Source organism: Lynx canadensis, chromosome C1 (assembly GCF_007474595.2).
Source record: "Lynx canadensis isolate LIC74 chromosome C1, mLynCan4.pri.v2, whole genome shotgun sequence".
Lineage (NCBI taxonomy): Eukaryota > Metazoa > Chordata > Mammalia > Carnivora > Felidae > Lynx > Lynx canadensis.
This window is the reverse complement of record NC_044310.1, coordinates 200,434,364-200,452,647: the sequence shown is the minus strand read 5'-3', so window position 1 is coordinate 200,452,647 and position 18,284 is coordinate 200,434,364. Positions and strand designations below refer to the sequence as shown.

At 46.5% G+C, this 18,284-nt stretch overlaps 1 protein-coding gene across 1 annotated transcript in view; it reads left to right on the top strand.

The window, feature by feature from the left end:
* Positions 1 to 2,109: 2,109 nt before the first annotated feature.
* Positions 2,110 to 18,284, top strand: part of MARCHF4 (membrane associated ring-CH-type finger 4) — a 108,957-nt gene continuing 92,782 nt past the window's right edge. The window contains exon 1 of the mRNA XM_030327980.1: positions 2,110 to 3,171. Within this exon, the coding sequence (XP_030183840.1) occupies positions 2,656 to 3,171 (516 nt within the window). The 5' untranslated portion in view covers positions 2,110 to 2,655. The remainder of the gene's footprint in view (positions 3,172 to 18,284) is intronic.

Sequence of the window (18,284 nt, the reverse complement as noted above, 5' to 3'; positions counted from 1 at the left end):
TCTTTCCCAAAGCTGGCAGACTGATATCTGTTTAAAATGTTTATATAAGCAGGGAAATGGACTCTGGTTGCGACATAGAAGGCTCTGTGTATGCGCGTTGAGAGGGCTGGTGATAGTGTCCATTGGGAAGAAATTCTACAACCGAACTCTCCACACTGATACTTTCGAGCTGGGGGAAAATGTACCTGAATTGCTCCCTTCCACTCCACTTGCCTTTCTTCCTCTTCCTCCACTTTGCTCCCTCCTCCCTTCCTTCCTAAATCCCTCCCTCGCCTCCTTCCTTCCCTCTCCCTTGGTCCCTCCCCACCCCCTTCCTTCGAACAGTTCTCTCCTTCTCTCTCTCTCTCTCCCTCTCTCTCTTTCTCCCTCCCTCCCCTCTCTCCCTAGCCTCTTTTCCTCTTGGCCCCTTTCCCTCCTCCATCCCTCCGCGGCGTCTGCGTCAGGCCCCTACTTGCGTGACGCGCGGGGTCTGGGTGGGAGCTGTCCACTTGCCTGGGGTGCTGAATGCAGCAGCAGCAGCGGCGGCGGCGGCGGAGGCAGCGAAGACAGCTGAGAGCCTTCTCCGCTCCAGGAATCTTGTTTCCATTCCTCGGACGGTCAGCTCACCGCCCCGCCACCTCCCTTCCAGCACCACCCCTTTGGGAATTGAGCCAGGGGGGCAGCAGTCGCGGCGGCGGGTGCTGAGCAACGGCGGAAGACGAGACAACACCTGGCAGCAGCCTGGAATCTGATTTGCTTCCTCTCGCCTTTTATAAGAGATATATTTATATACGGTTTTGAGGAGTCGCGAGGACCAAGCCGGAGCCAAGTGCTGGCTGTCTCCCACCTCGGCCACACGGCTTCGTTTCCCCCTCCCCACCTGCAACTGGCACCGCAAACAAGCCTTACCTCGTTGCATCTGCGAGGAGGTAGCAACAGCGAGCCCAACCAGCCGGAGGCAGCGGAGAGGAGGGAGGGGCGTGGGGGGGGGGACAGAGAGCCGGCCGAGGCCGCCCTTTGGGGGGGGGGTAGTGGGGGCAGAGCTGCCGTGAAGACCCGGCAGCCGCCCTCCTCCACCCCCACCCCTCCAGAAGCACTCTTGCCTGATTGAGAACCGAATTGTTATTCTTCCACTAGTTTTATTTCATTTTTTTATTGCCCCCCCTCCTCACTCCCCAGCCGCCCCCACCCCAACGCCTGCCTCGCCTCCGGTTGCATGGCAGCGCTGCCCGGGCGCGGGGGCTCAGAGCCGGCCCCCAGGGAAGGAGGAGGAGGAGGAGGAGGATCATGAAGCCGGGAGTCGCGGCCGCGCCGGACGGCGAGCAGCAGCCAGAGGACGAGCCAGAGCAGCTCCCGCCCCGGAGACACCGGGACGCCGACCAGCGTTCACTGCCGCCGCCACAGCAGCATCAGCGGCCGCGGGCAGACTCGGAGCAAGAGGAGGAGGGCGACAACGGCCCAGAAGAGGAAGAGGAAGAGGAAGAGAAGGCGAGGCCACTCACCCTCCCGGATCTGCCCTTCTCCCGGCCCTTGCCCCTCGCCCGAAGGGACCTTTGATGGAGCCAAGGGGAAGGGGCCGCGGATTTACAGACTACCGCAGGGGTGGGCTGGGGGCTGAGATCATGTAACTACTCCTTCCTCCTGTCTCTTCCCACACGCCCCTTTTCTCTACCCCTTCTCTCTGCTCCACTGCCTCCCGTCCCCTACACACACACCCTTCCTCTAGCCAGGATCTTCATGCTCAGGAAGGAAGCGGATCTGCAAGGGTTAAACGATCTTTCCTCTCCCCCCCCCCCATTTCTTTCCCCCTCCCCAGCCCATTATGTTCCCACTTCTATTCTCCTAATTGGCTTTTCCCTCTTTTGCGCAACCCTTTGGCTGCGGAGGCAAAGCACAAGCCCCTTGCCCAATTTCACCTGCAATCCCTCCTCCCCGCCCCCTCACCCCCCCCCCCCCATCCAACTGCTCTCTTAAAAGCAACTCTGGTGCTTCTGGGGATTAATTGCCCCAGTTTTCTGCCCAGGAGAATTAAAACTTCTCCCAACCTCCTCTCCCTCCCCACCTTACACTCCCCCCACCCCCCACAACCGATCACCTGCTACCTGAGGAAAACTATTTCTCTCTGCACATGCAGTACTCAATTTTTCACTGGGCTGGTTTGCCCTAAGCCCAGCTCAGTCCACTCTAAATTTGATTTATAATCTTCCCCACCCTTTTATACAAAAGAAAAGAGATTTCCCATTGCCTGGGAATTTGAGAAGAACCTAACAATCTTCTCCTGGGAAACTTTCTAACAACTAGACCTTGATCTCAAGGCCCAAACAGCCCTTCCTCAACATTTTTTAAAACCCCCCTTCCCCTCCCAGTGCCCCAGTCACAGGCAAAAAGGAGACACCCTGAGCAGAGCTAAGGCTGGTGGGAGGGAGGAAAGAAAACCTTTTTTGTTGTTGTCGGGCTTTCCAGGGAGAGTTCAAAATCAGTGACTCACAGTTCTAAGTCCTGGGGGCAATTGATTTGCTACTTGGAGGGGGTGTAAGAGGAGCCAGTGAGAAAGCAGACCCCCCCCCATAACACAGCTTTGCTGTGGACCCCCCACCCCCACCCCAAACCATTCTACTATCTTCCTCTGAAAAGACTCCAGCTGCCCCTCCCGGGCTCTCTGCTTCCACTGGGCACATGCTGATGCCCCTGAGTGGACTCTTCTGGTGGTGGTGCTGCTGCTGTGCCCGCTCCTGCCGTGGATTGTGCGCCCCGGCTCCCCAGATGTTGCGCCACCAGGGTCTCCTCAAGTGCCGCTGCCGCATGTTCTTCAATGACCTGAAGGTTTTCCTACTGCGGCGCCCCCCTCCAGCGCCCCTGCCCATGCACGGAGACCCCCAGCCCCCCAGCTTGGCGGCCAACAACAACACCCTTCCGGCTCTAGGTGCCGGGGGGTGGGCAGGCTGGAGGGGCCCTCGAGAAGGGGTGGGCAGGGAGACCACTCCTCTGCCACCTCCACCACCTTTGCCACCTTCTTCTGTGGAAGATGACTGGGGTGGCCCAGCCACAGAGCCACCCGCCTCGCTGCTCAGCAGTGCCTCCTCAGATGACTTCTGTAAGGGGAAGGCTGAGGATTGCTACTCACTGGGCAGCAGCCTGGACAGTGGCATGAGGACCCCGCTCTGCCGCATCTGCTTCCAGGGGCCGGAACAGGTGAGACCCCTTTTCCCTTTTCCTGCTGCCTTAGGGTGTCCTCAGGTCTTGCAGATAAGTACTCACCTGCTTGCCCTCAGGAACGATTGTGCCGTCTCTAAGGGCTCCTCAGTGATGTTTCTTTTGGTTAAGTTTGTCCAAAAGGTGTCTGGTTCCCAGCAGAGCCTGTTTGGTGGCTGAGTTGTACCCCAGTTTTTGCATTTTCCTTCCAATGCTAGTGTCTCCAATTCCATCCCAAAACTCCATAACCATCCTCAGAATAGACGATTCAGAAGTCAAAAGTGATGAAATGAAGGAACGTGGTGGTACATTCATGCTTGTAGCCGAGATATCTTTTTATCTGATTTGTTGTTTGCTGACATTCCCCCCAGCCCGTTTTCAGTCCCAGATTTAAACTTCTTCCCTCTTTGGAGGGACATGTGCAGGCATCTTGTCCTCTTTCCCCTATTCTCACAGACTGAAACACAACAAGCCTGACCCTATTCTTTCACTTTGAACTCCCCCCTCCCATATTACATTGACACCCTCAGCAGTATGTTTTAGCCACTGAGGAGGAAATGGAGAGAGATTCTAGGTCCAAGAAGACTCTACAATTTGCTAAGACACTTCTTGGCAGACTCAAGGTTTTCCTAGTTTGAAAGCAAATAGGTAAGCAGGTTGAGAGTGAGTTGAAGGGATATGGAGAAGGAAGAAAGGGAACCTTGTCATATCTACTCCTTTTCTCAGGCCTGAAGCACATCAACTTAGAATGTCCCTTAAACTCTCCCCATCCAGGATAGGGGATGCCAACTATAATCATGAGCCAATCTTGCTAAGCCTGAAGGTCCTCCCTACCCCATTCACTCAAATTTTCAGACAGACTCATACCAGCCCTTCCAGCTCCACTTCCAATCTAGTGTTTTCTAGAGGCTGGAGGTAGCAGGTGGACATTCTCCCAGAGTCATGAATTGTGGCAACACTTACCACAGAATCCCAGATGGAAAAGACTCACCTGAAAATTTGACCTAGTTAGTGATGCTGGAGAAGGAACATTCAGTCGCACCTTGGTCAGGGTTGTATGGTTGCTCAGCCACTTTTTCACTAGTTTCCCAGAAGTGGAGGGAAGACTTCTGGGTGTTTCCTGAGCAAGACGCAGAGCATCAGGATGCCATGCCAGTGATCCTGAGTGGCCCTGGCTCTTTCTGAAGGCTTGCTCTCTGAGAGACAGGCTTAGCTGACAATTTCATTCATTTCACCTTTGCTCTGAATGGGCAACACACTTCTGGGACAGATGATGACTGGGGTCCCTACTTGGGCATTATGAAAGGAGGTGATGTGGATCTCAGTGAATAAATGTTTCTAAGGGGCTGAGGGTTGGGTTCCTTCTTGAGATGAGGCTTGCCTGGAGTCCCCAGTGAAGTCCTGCCCAGAGCTGAGGACTCTGTTAGGTGAGAAGGTCCAGGGTGCCTGCTCAGTGCCTTTTTTCCAGCCCTTCTCTCCACTTCCATTGGTGGGCCTCCAGCAGAGGCACAGTGTGGAGGGGCTTGGCTGGCAGCAAGAATGGGCCTTACTGTGGGATGCTCCTGCTCAGCATTCTGCCCCAATCAGGAGCCTCATCTTTTCCAAAACGAAGAATTATTTAGCTTCCTAACTCCTTAAGCTGTTTCTTTCTTCTCCCATATGGGTTGGCTTAGGTCTACATGTCACCGAGGCTGCTGGAAGTGTGGCTTCTGGCAAAAACACCCTTGTCTCTAGAAACCGGCAGGACTTGGAGCCTTTTCTGGATGATATTTCACCTGCTGTGTGAACTTCCTCAAATTGCTTTATGACTCGGGGCCCCTTTTCCAACTTCTGTGATTTAGAGGCACCTTTCTCTGTCCTCCTTTTTTCCTTATAAGTCTGTTAGGAGGATTCAGAAGATAATGAGCCTGAAAACATCTTGAGAAGGATTAAAGTATAATGGCAGGTATTTTGATCATGGGAAAGCAGTATTTTGTTGAAGAAAGAAGAAGAAAAGGATCATTAGGGCTATTGTGAAATACCCTCACGTGATACAGGGTCTAGGCAGAGGTTAGGAGTTTCCTTTCTTTTTCATTATTTTTATGGTGTGTCATAAATAAAGCATTGAATTAAAGCACTAACACAATAAAGGAATGAGCTCTATTATTATGTGCAAGGAATAGGGGGGTCACGTTAGCACATTAAGACTGGATTCGGTCAAGCACTTCCTGCACACGATGATGATATTTTGGGGGTTTGCATTATTTGTGCAAGGGCCAAGAGATTTTAATGAGATTGTGCTCTCATAGTAGTAAGAGGAGCATGTGTTAGATATGAACACATTTTCCCACTTTTACTTGTTTTTCTTCACAGGATATCAGTGAGGAAGAGCGACAAAGGGGAGATGGGGAAAACTCTTTAGAGTAGGAAGAGAAAAAGACGGAAAGTAAAGAGCTGAGATGTCAGTATTTCATTTTCTGTTCAGGAAGCAAGCTATCCAGCAACTGTCCACATGTGGCTGTAAGGGGAGGGCAGTCTGCAATCTCAGTGGCTGAATGTCTTGGTCTTTTCTTTGCCCAAACAAAGGAACCAAAGAGTTCCCTGGTCATTTGCCACTACTCCAAGGGCTAAAAGACTGCCCTAAATGAAGATTTGGTCTCTTCCTGATAAGGGTTTGTAATGTATGGGGTAAGGGGCGACTGGAGGAGCCAGCCAGTTCTACTTTTGCACATACCTATAATGGACTTTACACTCATTTGTTCATGCATTCTTTTACCTAAAAAATGTTTGTTGGGAACCTACAGTGTGCCAGATGCTGTTCCAGGCACTGAGTATCCAGTCATGAACAAAATAGGTGAGGTCTCTTCTCTTCCAAAGGTGACATTCTAGTGGAGATGCAGGAATAGACCAGTAACCTAGTAGATAAATAAAGCTATTTCAGATGGTGTTGAGTACTATGGTGAAAGTCAAATAGGAGAATGACTTAGACAAAAATGAAAGGGAGGGTTTGAGAAAGAAGCATCAACATTAGAAAGAGTGATCAGAGACAGCCTTCCCAAGAATGTGCCATCCGAGCTGGCCCTACATGATGAGAAGGAGGCACTGATGCATAGGCCTGGGGGAAAAGCACTCAAGGTGGAGGAAATAGCAAGTTCAAAGACCTGAGTGCGAACAAGTTTAGCATGTTTGAGAACCAGAAGAGAGGACAGGAGGAGGCAGATGGAGGGTGTGTGTGAACAAATGCTTTGAAAGCCAACTTGGCTCCATGCTCACAAGCTGACTGAGTAGCCACCCTCCTCTTCCCAGCCATTCATTTAGGTTGGACAGGGGTCAAGGATACATGGAAGTGTGGGACAAGAGCGCAGCTGGCAGCTCTTTACTCTCTGTTTCTGACTGAAACTGCACTGGTTCGCTTCGATGGACCATGGTGGATCAGCTGAGATCTCTGAAGCCAGATGGCCCCAGTTCAAGGCATGAACAAGTAGGACAGCCTCTCTCCGCTCCAGATTCTTCCTCTGTAAAACAGGGATAATAATGATAGTCCTCAATTGATGGTCATTCTGAGCATCAGATCAGTCAACACAGAGCCATGCTGTCACAGTGTTTTGTTGTTATTATGTCAGAGGCAAGACAGTGCTCCTTCTGCCTCATTTAAAAGGAAAAGTGTGCCCCGTTTCCCAGTCTAGTCCCTAGCAGGACTGCTGTGATTGTGGTCTGGTGTGATAGTAGATTGCTTCCTGTGCACTCACAATCCTCTAGGTTCAGAGTGCTGCTTCTCTATTTCCATCATCAAAAGTCTCTATTAGGTAAGTGCCTACCTATGCCTGCTGCTCTGCCAAGCAGTGTCTGGAGACACAGGGCAGATGTGGCCCTGCCCTCCGGGAGTTTCACAATCTAACCCAGACATCACAGAAGCTGATAGGGATCAAGAACACAGACAGTGGGTCACAGGGGAATTATAGTAATATTGGATACAAGAAAGAGATGTGTGCTTAAAAGTGGCTAATGTGTGGGGTGCCTTTTCAGAGAGACAAGTGGAGGAATGTGCTACCTTTCCCCCAATTAGTCAGAGAAGGCTTCTCTGTTTCTGCTGAAGACCAAGTGAGAAGAAATAGATGTAGGATGAGTTTAGACAGCTGGAAGCAGAAAAGCTGTGAGACACATGGATACCTCGACAAAGAGGTGAAACCATCTCCTAGGTGGAGTCAGCTGTGGAACACCTAGAGGTTGCTACAAGGATGAAATCCATCATGGCAGTGGTGGGGGGGAGGGCACCTGCTTTGGACCTAATGGAAAAGTGGAAATGAGTCTGGAAGAGATTAACCTGCTTGGCCTGCCTCCCTTATTCTTCCTGGGGTTGGCTTCCCTAGAGCTCCACATTGAGAAGGGGCAAGAGTAGTGTGAAATATTTCAGTCAGTGTTTTAGGTCCTGGGGTAGTAAGAGAAGAGGTTTGCAGTGCTCAGGGGAAACTGGAGACCGAAAGATGCATTAAGAACCTTGGGAATGGAGATCAAGGAGAGAATTTTAGGAGAGACCCATAGAGTATATTATTTTTCTTAGTGTTCTGGTTCGATTTTACACTGTGTGTGTGTGTGTGTGTGTGTGTGTGTGTATGATTATTTAATTAGTATCAGTCTCCACAGATAATAGGCCCATCCCTAACATTTATTGACTGTAGAGCAATAGTATAGGTGGGGGCTCACATACCATAAGCCAAAGTATTTAAAAGTCATAAGTCCAGCTAACAAACTGTTAAATAAAATGAATTTTATCTTCCTATCTTGGCAAATAAAATGTCAAAACAACCTGGAAGACAGCTTTGAATTTAGAATTATTGGATTCCTTAGAATTCTGTGCTAGCCAAATGGGGGTACCTGGCCCTTGGTCTACAGGCCACTTGGATTCTCTTTCCTCTGCTGGCTACATCTTGCACCAGGATCAGCTTTTGTCACACATGCGTGGACTCTCCAGCTGGCTTACCCAAGCTCTGTCCGTCCTAACCCTAAACAGTTTTCCCTTGCCCCTCTCCTTTTGAACCTGAGGAAGAGAAACCTGAATGCTCTGGAAGCAGGCTCATGTCTGAATACACAGGGATTCCAGGGTCCCAGGTAATTGGAGCATGTTCTATAAGACGGGTATAGCTCCTTGACCTCACAGACTTCCTATGCAAAGGTTGCAGCTGAAAAAGGGCCAGAGTGGGGCCTTCTATATCAAGGGACCCTCTTGCCTGGGTCTAGGAGAAGCACTGCAAAGGGATTGTAAGACCCCTGGAAGCAGCGACTTGTGTGTGTTTTCACATCATTGGGTCATCAGCTCCCAAACTACTGCCTGGCACCTGTTTCACACTCAGTAAACTTTTGTTGAATGAATGAGTTTCTAGAGCTCATCCAGTGGGCAGCTCCACAGGGAGGGGGACTGGGGAGAAGAGACTATCAAGGAGAAAAATATTTGCTGGCATCAGGTGCTGAATGTGTGCTATGCAGAAAGGGCAGAACTGTTCTGTGGAATCACAAACGGCAGTGCCTTGGCCAGTGATGAAATCTTCAGGGAAGCCAACTTGGGCTTAATATTAGAAAGAACTTTCTATCAAAGCTGTCCCAAGATAGTATAGGCTGCCTTAGGAAGGGGCTCAAGTGGGGGACTGGAACTAGTGACCCTCAAGATCCTTCCTGGGCTTGAAAGTTGGGGTTCACTACAATGAGATTGCTTGAGGGCCCAGAAACATTTTTAAAATTTTTTTTAAATGTTTATTTATTGTTTAGAGAGAGAGACAAAGCGTGAGTGAGGAAGGGGCAGAGAGAGAGGGAGACACAGAATCCGAAGCAGGTCCAGGCCCTGAGATCAACTCAGAGCCCCAAACAGGGCTCTAACTCAAGAATCTCGAGATCATGACCTAAGCCAAAGTCGAGGTTTAACCGACTGAGCCACCCAGGCACCCCTCCCAGAAACATTTTAATCTAAGCGGAGAGAGATGAACTTGCATCCTTTTTCAATTCAAGGGCTCATCTTGTCCCCATATCTAATGCTAGTGTACATGGCATGTACAGATGTGCCTTCAGCAAAGATCACAAAGAATAGTCTCTGTCCTGTGTTCATGGAAATCCCAAGTTGTTGGCGATCATGAATTTATACCTGGCACATATCACAGTAGGAAAGCAGCATGTCGTGAATGATAGGCAACAGATGCCAACATGGAGCTAAGGATGCAACACCATCCCAGAAAAGGGGAAGCCCAGTTAACCCCTTCCCAGAGTCATGAGAGGGCTGTTTTCATTTTTCCATCTTGGATCTTCCATGGTAGTTTCTCCATTCCTACTTCGGCTAGGCTTGGTCCTGTTTAAACTGAAAGCTCCAAGGACCCACCCAGGGTTCTCACCAGTGCACTCTCATTCTTTACTAGGAGATGATGTAAGGATGTTCAACCTCCACCATCACATCCCTGGCTGCTTTCCAAATTTAGCTATCTATTGTTTTTACATGCACATACACGCACACACATGCATGGGAATAAAGCACTGAGTGCACCTGTCTCACCTTCACAGGAAGAATTAGGGCTTGGAGAAAAGGAGGCACCTGGTGTCTTGACAGGTGTGGGGTGATTCTCACCTCAATTGTCTGTAGATCCTTTACCTGGTGTTCACTTTAGAGTCATGCTTCCTCACTTGCCAGCCTGCCTCTGCTTGTGATGGGTTGGTTAATTTATTGGGTGGGGCTTCTAGCTGAGCCCCTCCCCACCAGAAATATACTTAATAAAGCTGGTAGGGCAGGAGTAAAATAAGGATTTCTAAAGAGCCTGGGAGGAGAAAGGCCAGATACTGGAACTCTCTTTCTCTCTCTCCTCCCCACCCCCCAACCACCGCCATCCTCTTTTCCAGCTGGTATGTTGGAGAAGCCCAGCTGTGGCCTGTGAGTTGGGGGAGGGGGAGCTGGTTCAAAGGGGGAGGGGCTACTCGAAAGAGTGTGGGAATGAGCGAGCTTCTTCTTGTTTGCTGGGAAGGAAGCCAAGTTGGAAGTGAGCCCGGATGTAAAGGAGCTGGCAAGTGAATACTGTGTGGCCTGAGTTGCACACCATCCCCCTACCGAGTGTATCAATGTGAGATGCAGTCTAAGTGTGCATATTGCCTATAGTACATATTTGATACCTCCCTCTGCATATGTTAAAAGTAAAAATGGGGTGCACATGGGACTGGCTACCTCATAACAAAATAGGCAAAATTGAATTAGTTACAATTTGAGTTCCAGTAGATGCAAACTGTCAGAGAAAAAGAGGATTCACAAATATAGGCTCTAACTCCATGATTCAAGCCCTCGAGGGGGGATACACAGGTCCCAGTTTTGGACCTAGCTCATTGCTCTCATGAGGATTTCCCCAGGTTCCTGCTCAGAGATGTTGAGGTGGACAGATCAAATTAGTTTCCTTCTTTATGGAATGGTCACTTTGGATGTGGTAGAAGTGAATCAACATCAGTTTCTGCAAAAGAAGCCTCTCATAGCCACCCATAGTGGCCTGTATGACTCTGCATGCAGTAGGAGCTCAATATTTGTTGATCCCTTGGTCTCTTTCCTGGCACATGTTCATTCCAGATTCATAGTGCTATCTTTGGTCCCTAGTGTATGCATGGTAGAAGGTATATTTGTCTTTGTGTGTGTGTGTGTGTATACATGTGCACATATGTGTATGTGACTGTATGCAAGTTAAAATGCCAGGCAAAAGGGATATGGATGCTGTCTTGAGACCCCCTCCACCCCATCCAATCTCCTTTTCAGATTCTATAATGACAAATAGTGATGATTCTTTTTCTAGTAATCATAGTGATCACTGTCCTGGCTTGAGTCCACTTGGCCAGGAGCAGACCTTTTCTTATTCTATTGCTGAATGATGAGAGGAACACAGGCTTTGAAGTCAGAAAGACATGAATTTAAATACCAATTTCGACCCTACCCAGCTGAGTGATCTTGGGCAACTTACTTAACCTCCCTGGACTTTGCTTTCATCGTTTATAAAGCAGGAATACAATACTCAACTTGAATACTCATCATAAATAGTGGCCATGCTGTATTAAAGTTTTAGGAACATAGCAGCCGTTCATTAAATGAGAGCCATCTATACCTCCATTCTGTCAATGTGGCTCAGAGACCTGGAGTGGGGCCCCAAGATCATACTGCTGCCTTTCCTACTACTCTCTCTTACTACAGCCTTAAAAAATCAGATGCTGTAAGTAAAGCTGTACTTTGACCACACAGTAAACCCCCAGCTGTTTTTGTGCCTGACATCAGGGATCCAGTTCAGATCACTGTTCAGATCCAGTGTGTCTGTTTAGCTGACTTTTTGCCTCTGTATTGCCTCACTCAGTTCAACCCCTCTGCTCTCCTGCTCAGGTCTCTCATCCCCAACATAGTTGTCTTTATCTATCTCCATCACCACTATGTTCCTGACAGATCTTTATTAAGCAGTACTCTCTTCTTGGCAGGAACTGTGCAGAAAGACACTTTCCTGGACTCTGAGTCCCTAGAGGCCAGGAGCAGACTCTGCACGCAGAGGAGCATGTAGAGGAAGTGGCAGAAGAAATGCTTGCCCAACGTGTGACAGAATGGTGTTTGCCTTCAGGGTCATCCTTAGACTAGTGTTTCTGAAAGCCTGGGATGAGATGGTACCCCCAACAGACACAATGTTAAATAACGTTGGTCGTCAAGTGAGAACGTTGTTCTCTTTTCAGTTTGTTTTCATGCCTTATGATTATGTCTAGGAGAAAATCTCACTGGAGTGATAATATGTCTTTAACACCTTTTTAACACTTGTCAGTCTTCTTTGCAAACAAAGAGAACTCATCAGCCTTAGAGTCCTTGGACATACAGTAATATCTAGCTAGAATTTGTTAATCTTGTTTTGTTTGCAGTTGTGTGCATCTGTTCTGTTTTTTACTAATCGACTATTTTGAAAAGCAGTTCTAGGTTTGAAGCAAAACTGGGCTGCAAGTACAGAGTTCTCATGTACTCCCTCCTTGTGAACCCCCCAACCCAACCTCATCTTGTATTAGAGTGGTGATTCGTTATAATGGATGAACTAACACTGACACATCATTATCACTCAAGGTTCATAGTTTACATCGGGCTTCATTCTTGGTGTCGTAGGTTTGAAGGGTTTTGACAAATGGATAGTGGCATGTATCTACCCTATCATTATAGTTTTACTGACTTAAAAATCCCCTGTGCTTCACCCATTCATCTTTTTGCTCCCACCCTCGGATTCCTGACAATATAGCCTGGCCTCTTCCAGAATGTCATATAGTTGGAATTATACAATGTGTAGCCTTTTATGACTGGCTCCTTTCACTTAGTAATATGCACTTACAGTTCCTCCATGTCTTTTTGTACCCCGATAGTGCATTTTTTTTTTTAGCACTGAATAATATTCTATCGTAGAGACACAGCTTGTCTATTCCTTCTTGGGTAAATGACATCAGTTTTTATTTATGGTAGTGACAAAAGTCTTTTTTGGAAATAAATTTATTGAAGTAAAAATGTAAGACAGAGAAAAATGTTAAGTATGAAGTAAATAATAGGATAGATGGTACATGCATATGTTAAAAAGTGTATGCAACTGAAGTTTATGTGATACGGTTCTGGGATGCACACTTTATAATAGTTCCGAAACATTTGTGGATACCAAGAAGTGCTTCAAGAAGGGGGAAAATGCAGAGTTGGGTCATGCACATTCCATGGCATCCTGGAATCTGCATTTTCAACAGCTGTTTTTGACGATTCTAAAGTAGGTGATTCAGGAATACTGTGTGTTAGGCAGCAGTTTGGAGGGGCAATAAAATGGGAAGGAGAGATAACTTCCAGCAGACCTGAGGTTCTAAGACATACAAGGAGCAGGGAGCTGGGCACTGGAGGGGCAGGGAGGGCACAGGGCCACGTGACCAAGAAGGAAATGACATGTGTCACTCAGGGCAGAGGCAGGAAGGGCTATATCTTGCGTCTCTCTCTTTCCCTGCTTCCTTCATCTGAGAGCTATATGTTTCAGACGGGATAGACACAAGATGGAAACACTAACCCACATGGGATTGTAACACGAGGGAGATGGAAACTTTGATTGTGTTAAGATGCTGAGACTCAGAGCTTTGTCTGCTGCCCAGCTAATGTTAAATTCCCTGGCTAATACAACCATTAATTCCTACTTCTGAATTATGTTCAGAGAGTATTCCTGAGTCAAGTCAAATCAGGGGACTCCGTAGGGAAGTCTGAGGGTCTCAAAGCAAGGCAATAGAAAGTGCATAGCTTGCCGCCCCATAGCTCACTGAGGCCCCACAACAACATGCGTCAGTTCACGAATAACACGTCACTTTTGCCTATAGCTCATTGGCTGGGTCTAGAAACATGACTCTACCTAATAGCAGTAGAGATGGGGACTGTCATCCTCCTGGGTGCCTGTAAAGGGAGGAAACTCAGATGTAGTGAGCTCTAGAAGTCCCCCTCAACAGTATTAGTACCTCCCTCTTAGGGTTGTGAGAAAGGTAAATGAAAGAATGAAAGGTAAATGAAAGAAAGGTAAATGAAAGAAAGTCTTCTGTCTGTACCATGGAGCAAATAAAAGAAATACTTCATAACACTGCTGCAAGAATTTGAGTAGACAACACTTACCGCAGTGCATGAAGGGGCTCCCCATAAACACGGGAAAGAATACGAAAGGTAAATGAAAGCATGCAGAACACGGCTTGACCCACAGTAAGCACTCAGGAAATGCCAGTAGTTTTGTTATCATCTTCTCAGTTCTACAAGGAGGAAATTGTGCCCAGAAATATCCAAGCCCCTACTAGTTCTGCTGTTCTCTTCATGCCATATCAGGTGGGGGAGCTGTACCTGGGGCTGGCATACCAATTTCCCCACCACCAATAGCCGTCTGCCTAGAAGAATGAACTTAGAACTGGAACTTAAAGACCCAATCAGGGAAAGAATTTGGAAAATAGGAGAATGAAGACTGTTCCAGGCATAGGAACAATGGAAGCAAGGAATCAGAGATGCTTTTGCAGAAAATTGGCAGGGTGGATAAGAACATGGCATCTACATAGCCAAGCAGAACATCTTTCAAATCTCACTGTTGCTGTGCAGTCACTGTGTGACCTTGAGCAAATCATTTACAGGCCCAGAATCTTCATTTCCTCTGCTATAGAATGGGAATGATAATAACAGTATCTGTTTAGAGATTGCTGTGAGGCTCAAATGATATAACACATGTGAAACTCTTGGCACAGTGTGGAATGAAAACATACGATAAATTTAAAAATGTCCAATAAACATTAGCTCTTGATGTTGTTATCTGATCTCACTGACTCTCTATTGTCTTCTTCAAACTTTCTTTGAGAATTTCTGCCTTTGCGTGTGTGTGTGTGTGTGTGTGTGTGTGTGTCTGCCTGTGGCTGCTGATCTCAGGAGATGCTTCCAAGACATCATAGGGGTAGATGAAGCTAAATATACCAAAGCACTGCTGGTAGACTAAGTAAAAATTATCTCACAGATATACATACTTTCCCCCCAAATGTGTGGAAGCCATTGTGATGAACAAAATCAAAAGCATCCTTCACTTTAGTGTAGTGTCTTGTCAATAAGTATATTCTCCATCAGTAGATACTCAAACTACAATTCTGGTCACTTGAGGGCTTGTGAAACTTTAAGCATTAAAATGGATCTAAATTGAGGGATATTCTACAAAACAACCAGCCAGTAATTTCCAAAAGTGTCAAGGTTATGAGGAATGAAGAACAATGAGGGAAATATCCCAGATTAGAGGAGTCTAAGAAGATAATGATATTTAAATACAATGTGTGATTCGAATTAGATTCTGTACCAGTTAAAGGACATTAGTGGGACAGGTGGTGACACTTGAATAAAGTGTGTAAACCAGTAAGCAGTATTGTATCAACATTAAGTTCCTCCTTTTGGTCATTGTACTATGATACATGTTAACCTTTGGGGAAGCTGGTTGAAGGGTCAATGGGAACTCTTTGTGCTGTTCTGACAAGTTCTTAGATTAATCTGAAATTATTGCAAAATAAAAAGTTAAAAAATAAAAATAATTTAAATGGAGATGGTTATTCATATGTGGAAAAATTGGGAATTACTAGTACCGAAAAAAGACCATGGGTTACAAAAACCTCGTTTAGAATTTGGGCTCTAGAACTTCCTAGCTGTGGATTTCAGGCAAATCATTAAGATCCTTTGAACTTCAGTGTCTTCTGTCTGTACCATGGAGCAAATAAAAGAAATACTTCATAGCACTGCTGCAAGAATTTGAGTAGACAACACTTACCGCAGTGCATGAAGGGGCTCCCCATAAACACGTGCTCTCTGTCTGGTCTCTCCTTCCACCTCTATCCAGGGAGGATGATAAACATGCCTTGCACATTTCCCTGGTTATAAGTACTGTGTGCTAAGTGCTTTGAGATTGACAAGGTGATGCCTGAGCTGTGAAAGTGTTGAGTGGGCAATGAAGTTTTCCCAATATGGGATCTTAAGCATATAAACAGAGTTAATAACCATCAGCAAAAACAGCGTTGGCCATTATGCAGTGTTCTTTAGCAGTTTTTAACCTAACACCCCAAAAGGAGCTCTTTGGCACATTGAGTGAGTGTGGGTTGTATATTTTGATACATCCTGTGGCGATCCCTCCAGGAGCTGAAGAATTAAGCCTCCATGTAGCAATGTGCTACTTTATAAAGGAAAGCTTTCTAGTACTGGGGCGCTGAGTTATTCAATGTGTTTAGAAAACAGCTGCCCAAACCAGGCAGCTGCAGGTGAATGAGAGCAGGTGTGCGTGGGAGTGCAAAGGTGTCCACTCCTGTTGGGTGCATGTTTGTGGGAGTGAGCGAGAACAACGAGGAGGGGAGGGAGTGCGGGTGTGTGTGCACGTGGAATACAACTAATTCAGAAGAAAAAGACATTTGAAGGTGTTGATCCTTTGGCTCTTCCAGCCTTTTGCATACCTTTGCTCCAGAGAGAGCCCAGAGTGTCTAGTCTTTGCAAAGTCAATGGTGATGTTTTACATAATACACACTGCCTCGTCTCTTGCTTTGAACACCCATTAAGTGCTTCCTAGAAAAAAAAATTAGTTTGGGACTTTGGACAAGTATATAATACAATTTCAAAGGTTCTTCCTCTCCACCCCCCCCCAAAAAACCACATAGAGGTTCTTCATGATTTAAATTAATTTTCGTCTTTCCTATGAATGTAAAGGAAGTAAAAAAGTGTTTATCTGACATGATAACTGGAATTTGTTTCAAAAAAATCCAGTGACTATAGATGATACAAGACTGATCATATGTTTAGAAGTGCTGAAATTGGGTGATGGGTTCATTCTACTATTTTCTCTACTTAAAGCTTTTTCATTACATTATATTTTGTTTATATTTATATGTATTATAATTATGTATATTTTATATATTTTCTCTACTTTTATGTGTGATTGAAACTTTCTATAATAAAAAATTGATATATTACTTGCTATAAAAAGACAATTTTTTAATTTTTTACGTAAAAAATTTTAATGATTATTTTTGAGAGAGAGAGAGAGAGCACAAGCAAGGGAGAGGCAGAGAGAGAGGGAGACACAGAATTCGAAATAGGCTGCAGGCTCTGAGGTGTCAGCACAGAGCTCAACGCAGGGTTTGAACCCATGAACCACGAGATCATGACCTGAGGTAAAGCCAGATGCTTAACCAGTTGAGCTACCCGGGCACCCCCAAAAGACAATTATTTTTATTTTTATTTATTTTAAAGAGAGTGGCAGAGAGAGAGGGAGAGAGAGAATTCCAAGCAGGGTCTGCGCTATTAGCACAGAGCCTGACACAGGGCTTAATCCCATGCCCTTGAGATCATGACCTGAGCCAAAATCAAGAGTCAGATGCTCAACTAACTGAACCACCCAGGTGCCCTTAGAAAGACAATTTTTAAAAGGTTTTACAAAAGAGGAGATGAAGTTACCTGAGGATGGACAAGATAGCTTTGGGCATAATAATGCTGGGGACCCAAGTCAAAGATAGAACTTGAGTGTCTCCTACTGGACACTTCATTAGTCTTGCTCATTGAGGGGGAATAAATTTGATGACATCTTAAGGGGTCTTCCATCCCCAAAGGTCATGATTTGAAGATGAAAATGTCCTGATGTCCATTTCCTTTCTGGTCCACCTGGTCCGGTGGCAGCAAAAGGATCAGTGTGACCATTGACTCAGCAGACAGTGACTGAACACAGCTGGGTGCCAGGTGCTGGAATGTGGAGATAAGATGGGGAGCTCAGAGTCTAGGAGATGTCACAAGATGACATGATGATTTCCTCGACCCGGGGTTGCATCCATTGTGCTTGCTGAATGACTGCATAGGACAGGTGACTAGTGATGCCTGAGAAAACTGGACAAGCACTGCCAGACATGCTAATCTTCAAGTGGCCAAATAGGGATGAGAAGGAAGAATTCTCCCAGTGGAAGTGTATGACAAAGTATAGCAATACAAGACCTACCTCATTCTCCTCATTAGAAACAGATTCCTTTCCACTTGGCCTCATCCTCTCTCCCTCTCATTGCTTTTCAAATTGCCCTGCTATGTTTTAAGACCCAGTATAGCTTTCCTCAGAGAGCTGGGCAGATTAAAGTGTGGGCAGGGTGCAGAGAGGGGAGGGGTGAGCTTACTCCTCTCTAGCAATTACTCTCAATGCTGGCTTCTCTGGGCTTGGTTCTAATGACCTTTCTGTAATAGGAGCCTTGTGGTCTGGCGGTGCTTGGGAGCCACCTGCCTGGGAATAGTAATGCCACAGAAATTTGCATGGTTAATTGAACTCAGTTTTTATCTGGGAAACTTCAGGAGAGTCTGGAAGGACTCTTGGGGTCCAGGAACTTCCTTATCCTATAACACATGCAGAGGCACTAGCTCATATTCCTGTGGTAAGGAGGGACAAGCAGACAATATTTTCCTAATTTTTAGAATTGAGAAACTAGGATCCAGAGAGGTGAGGTGTTGTGTTCAAGATGGAAGGCAAATCCTTAAGCTGGAGTCTCCTCTTTTCAGACTGGGAAATACCAGTAAATATCTTAGAGCCTCTTTCAGCCATAAAAGTATTTATTCATTCACTTCCTAACACACT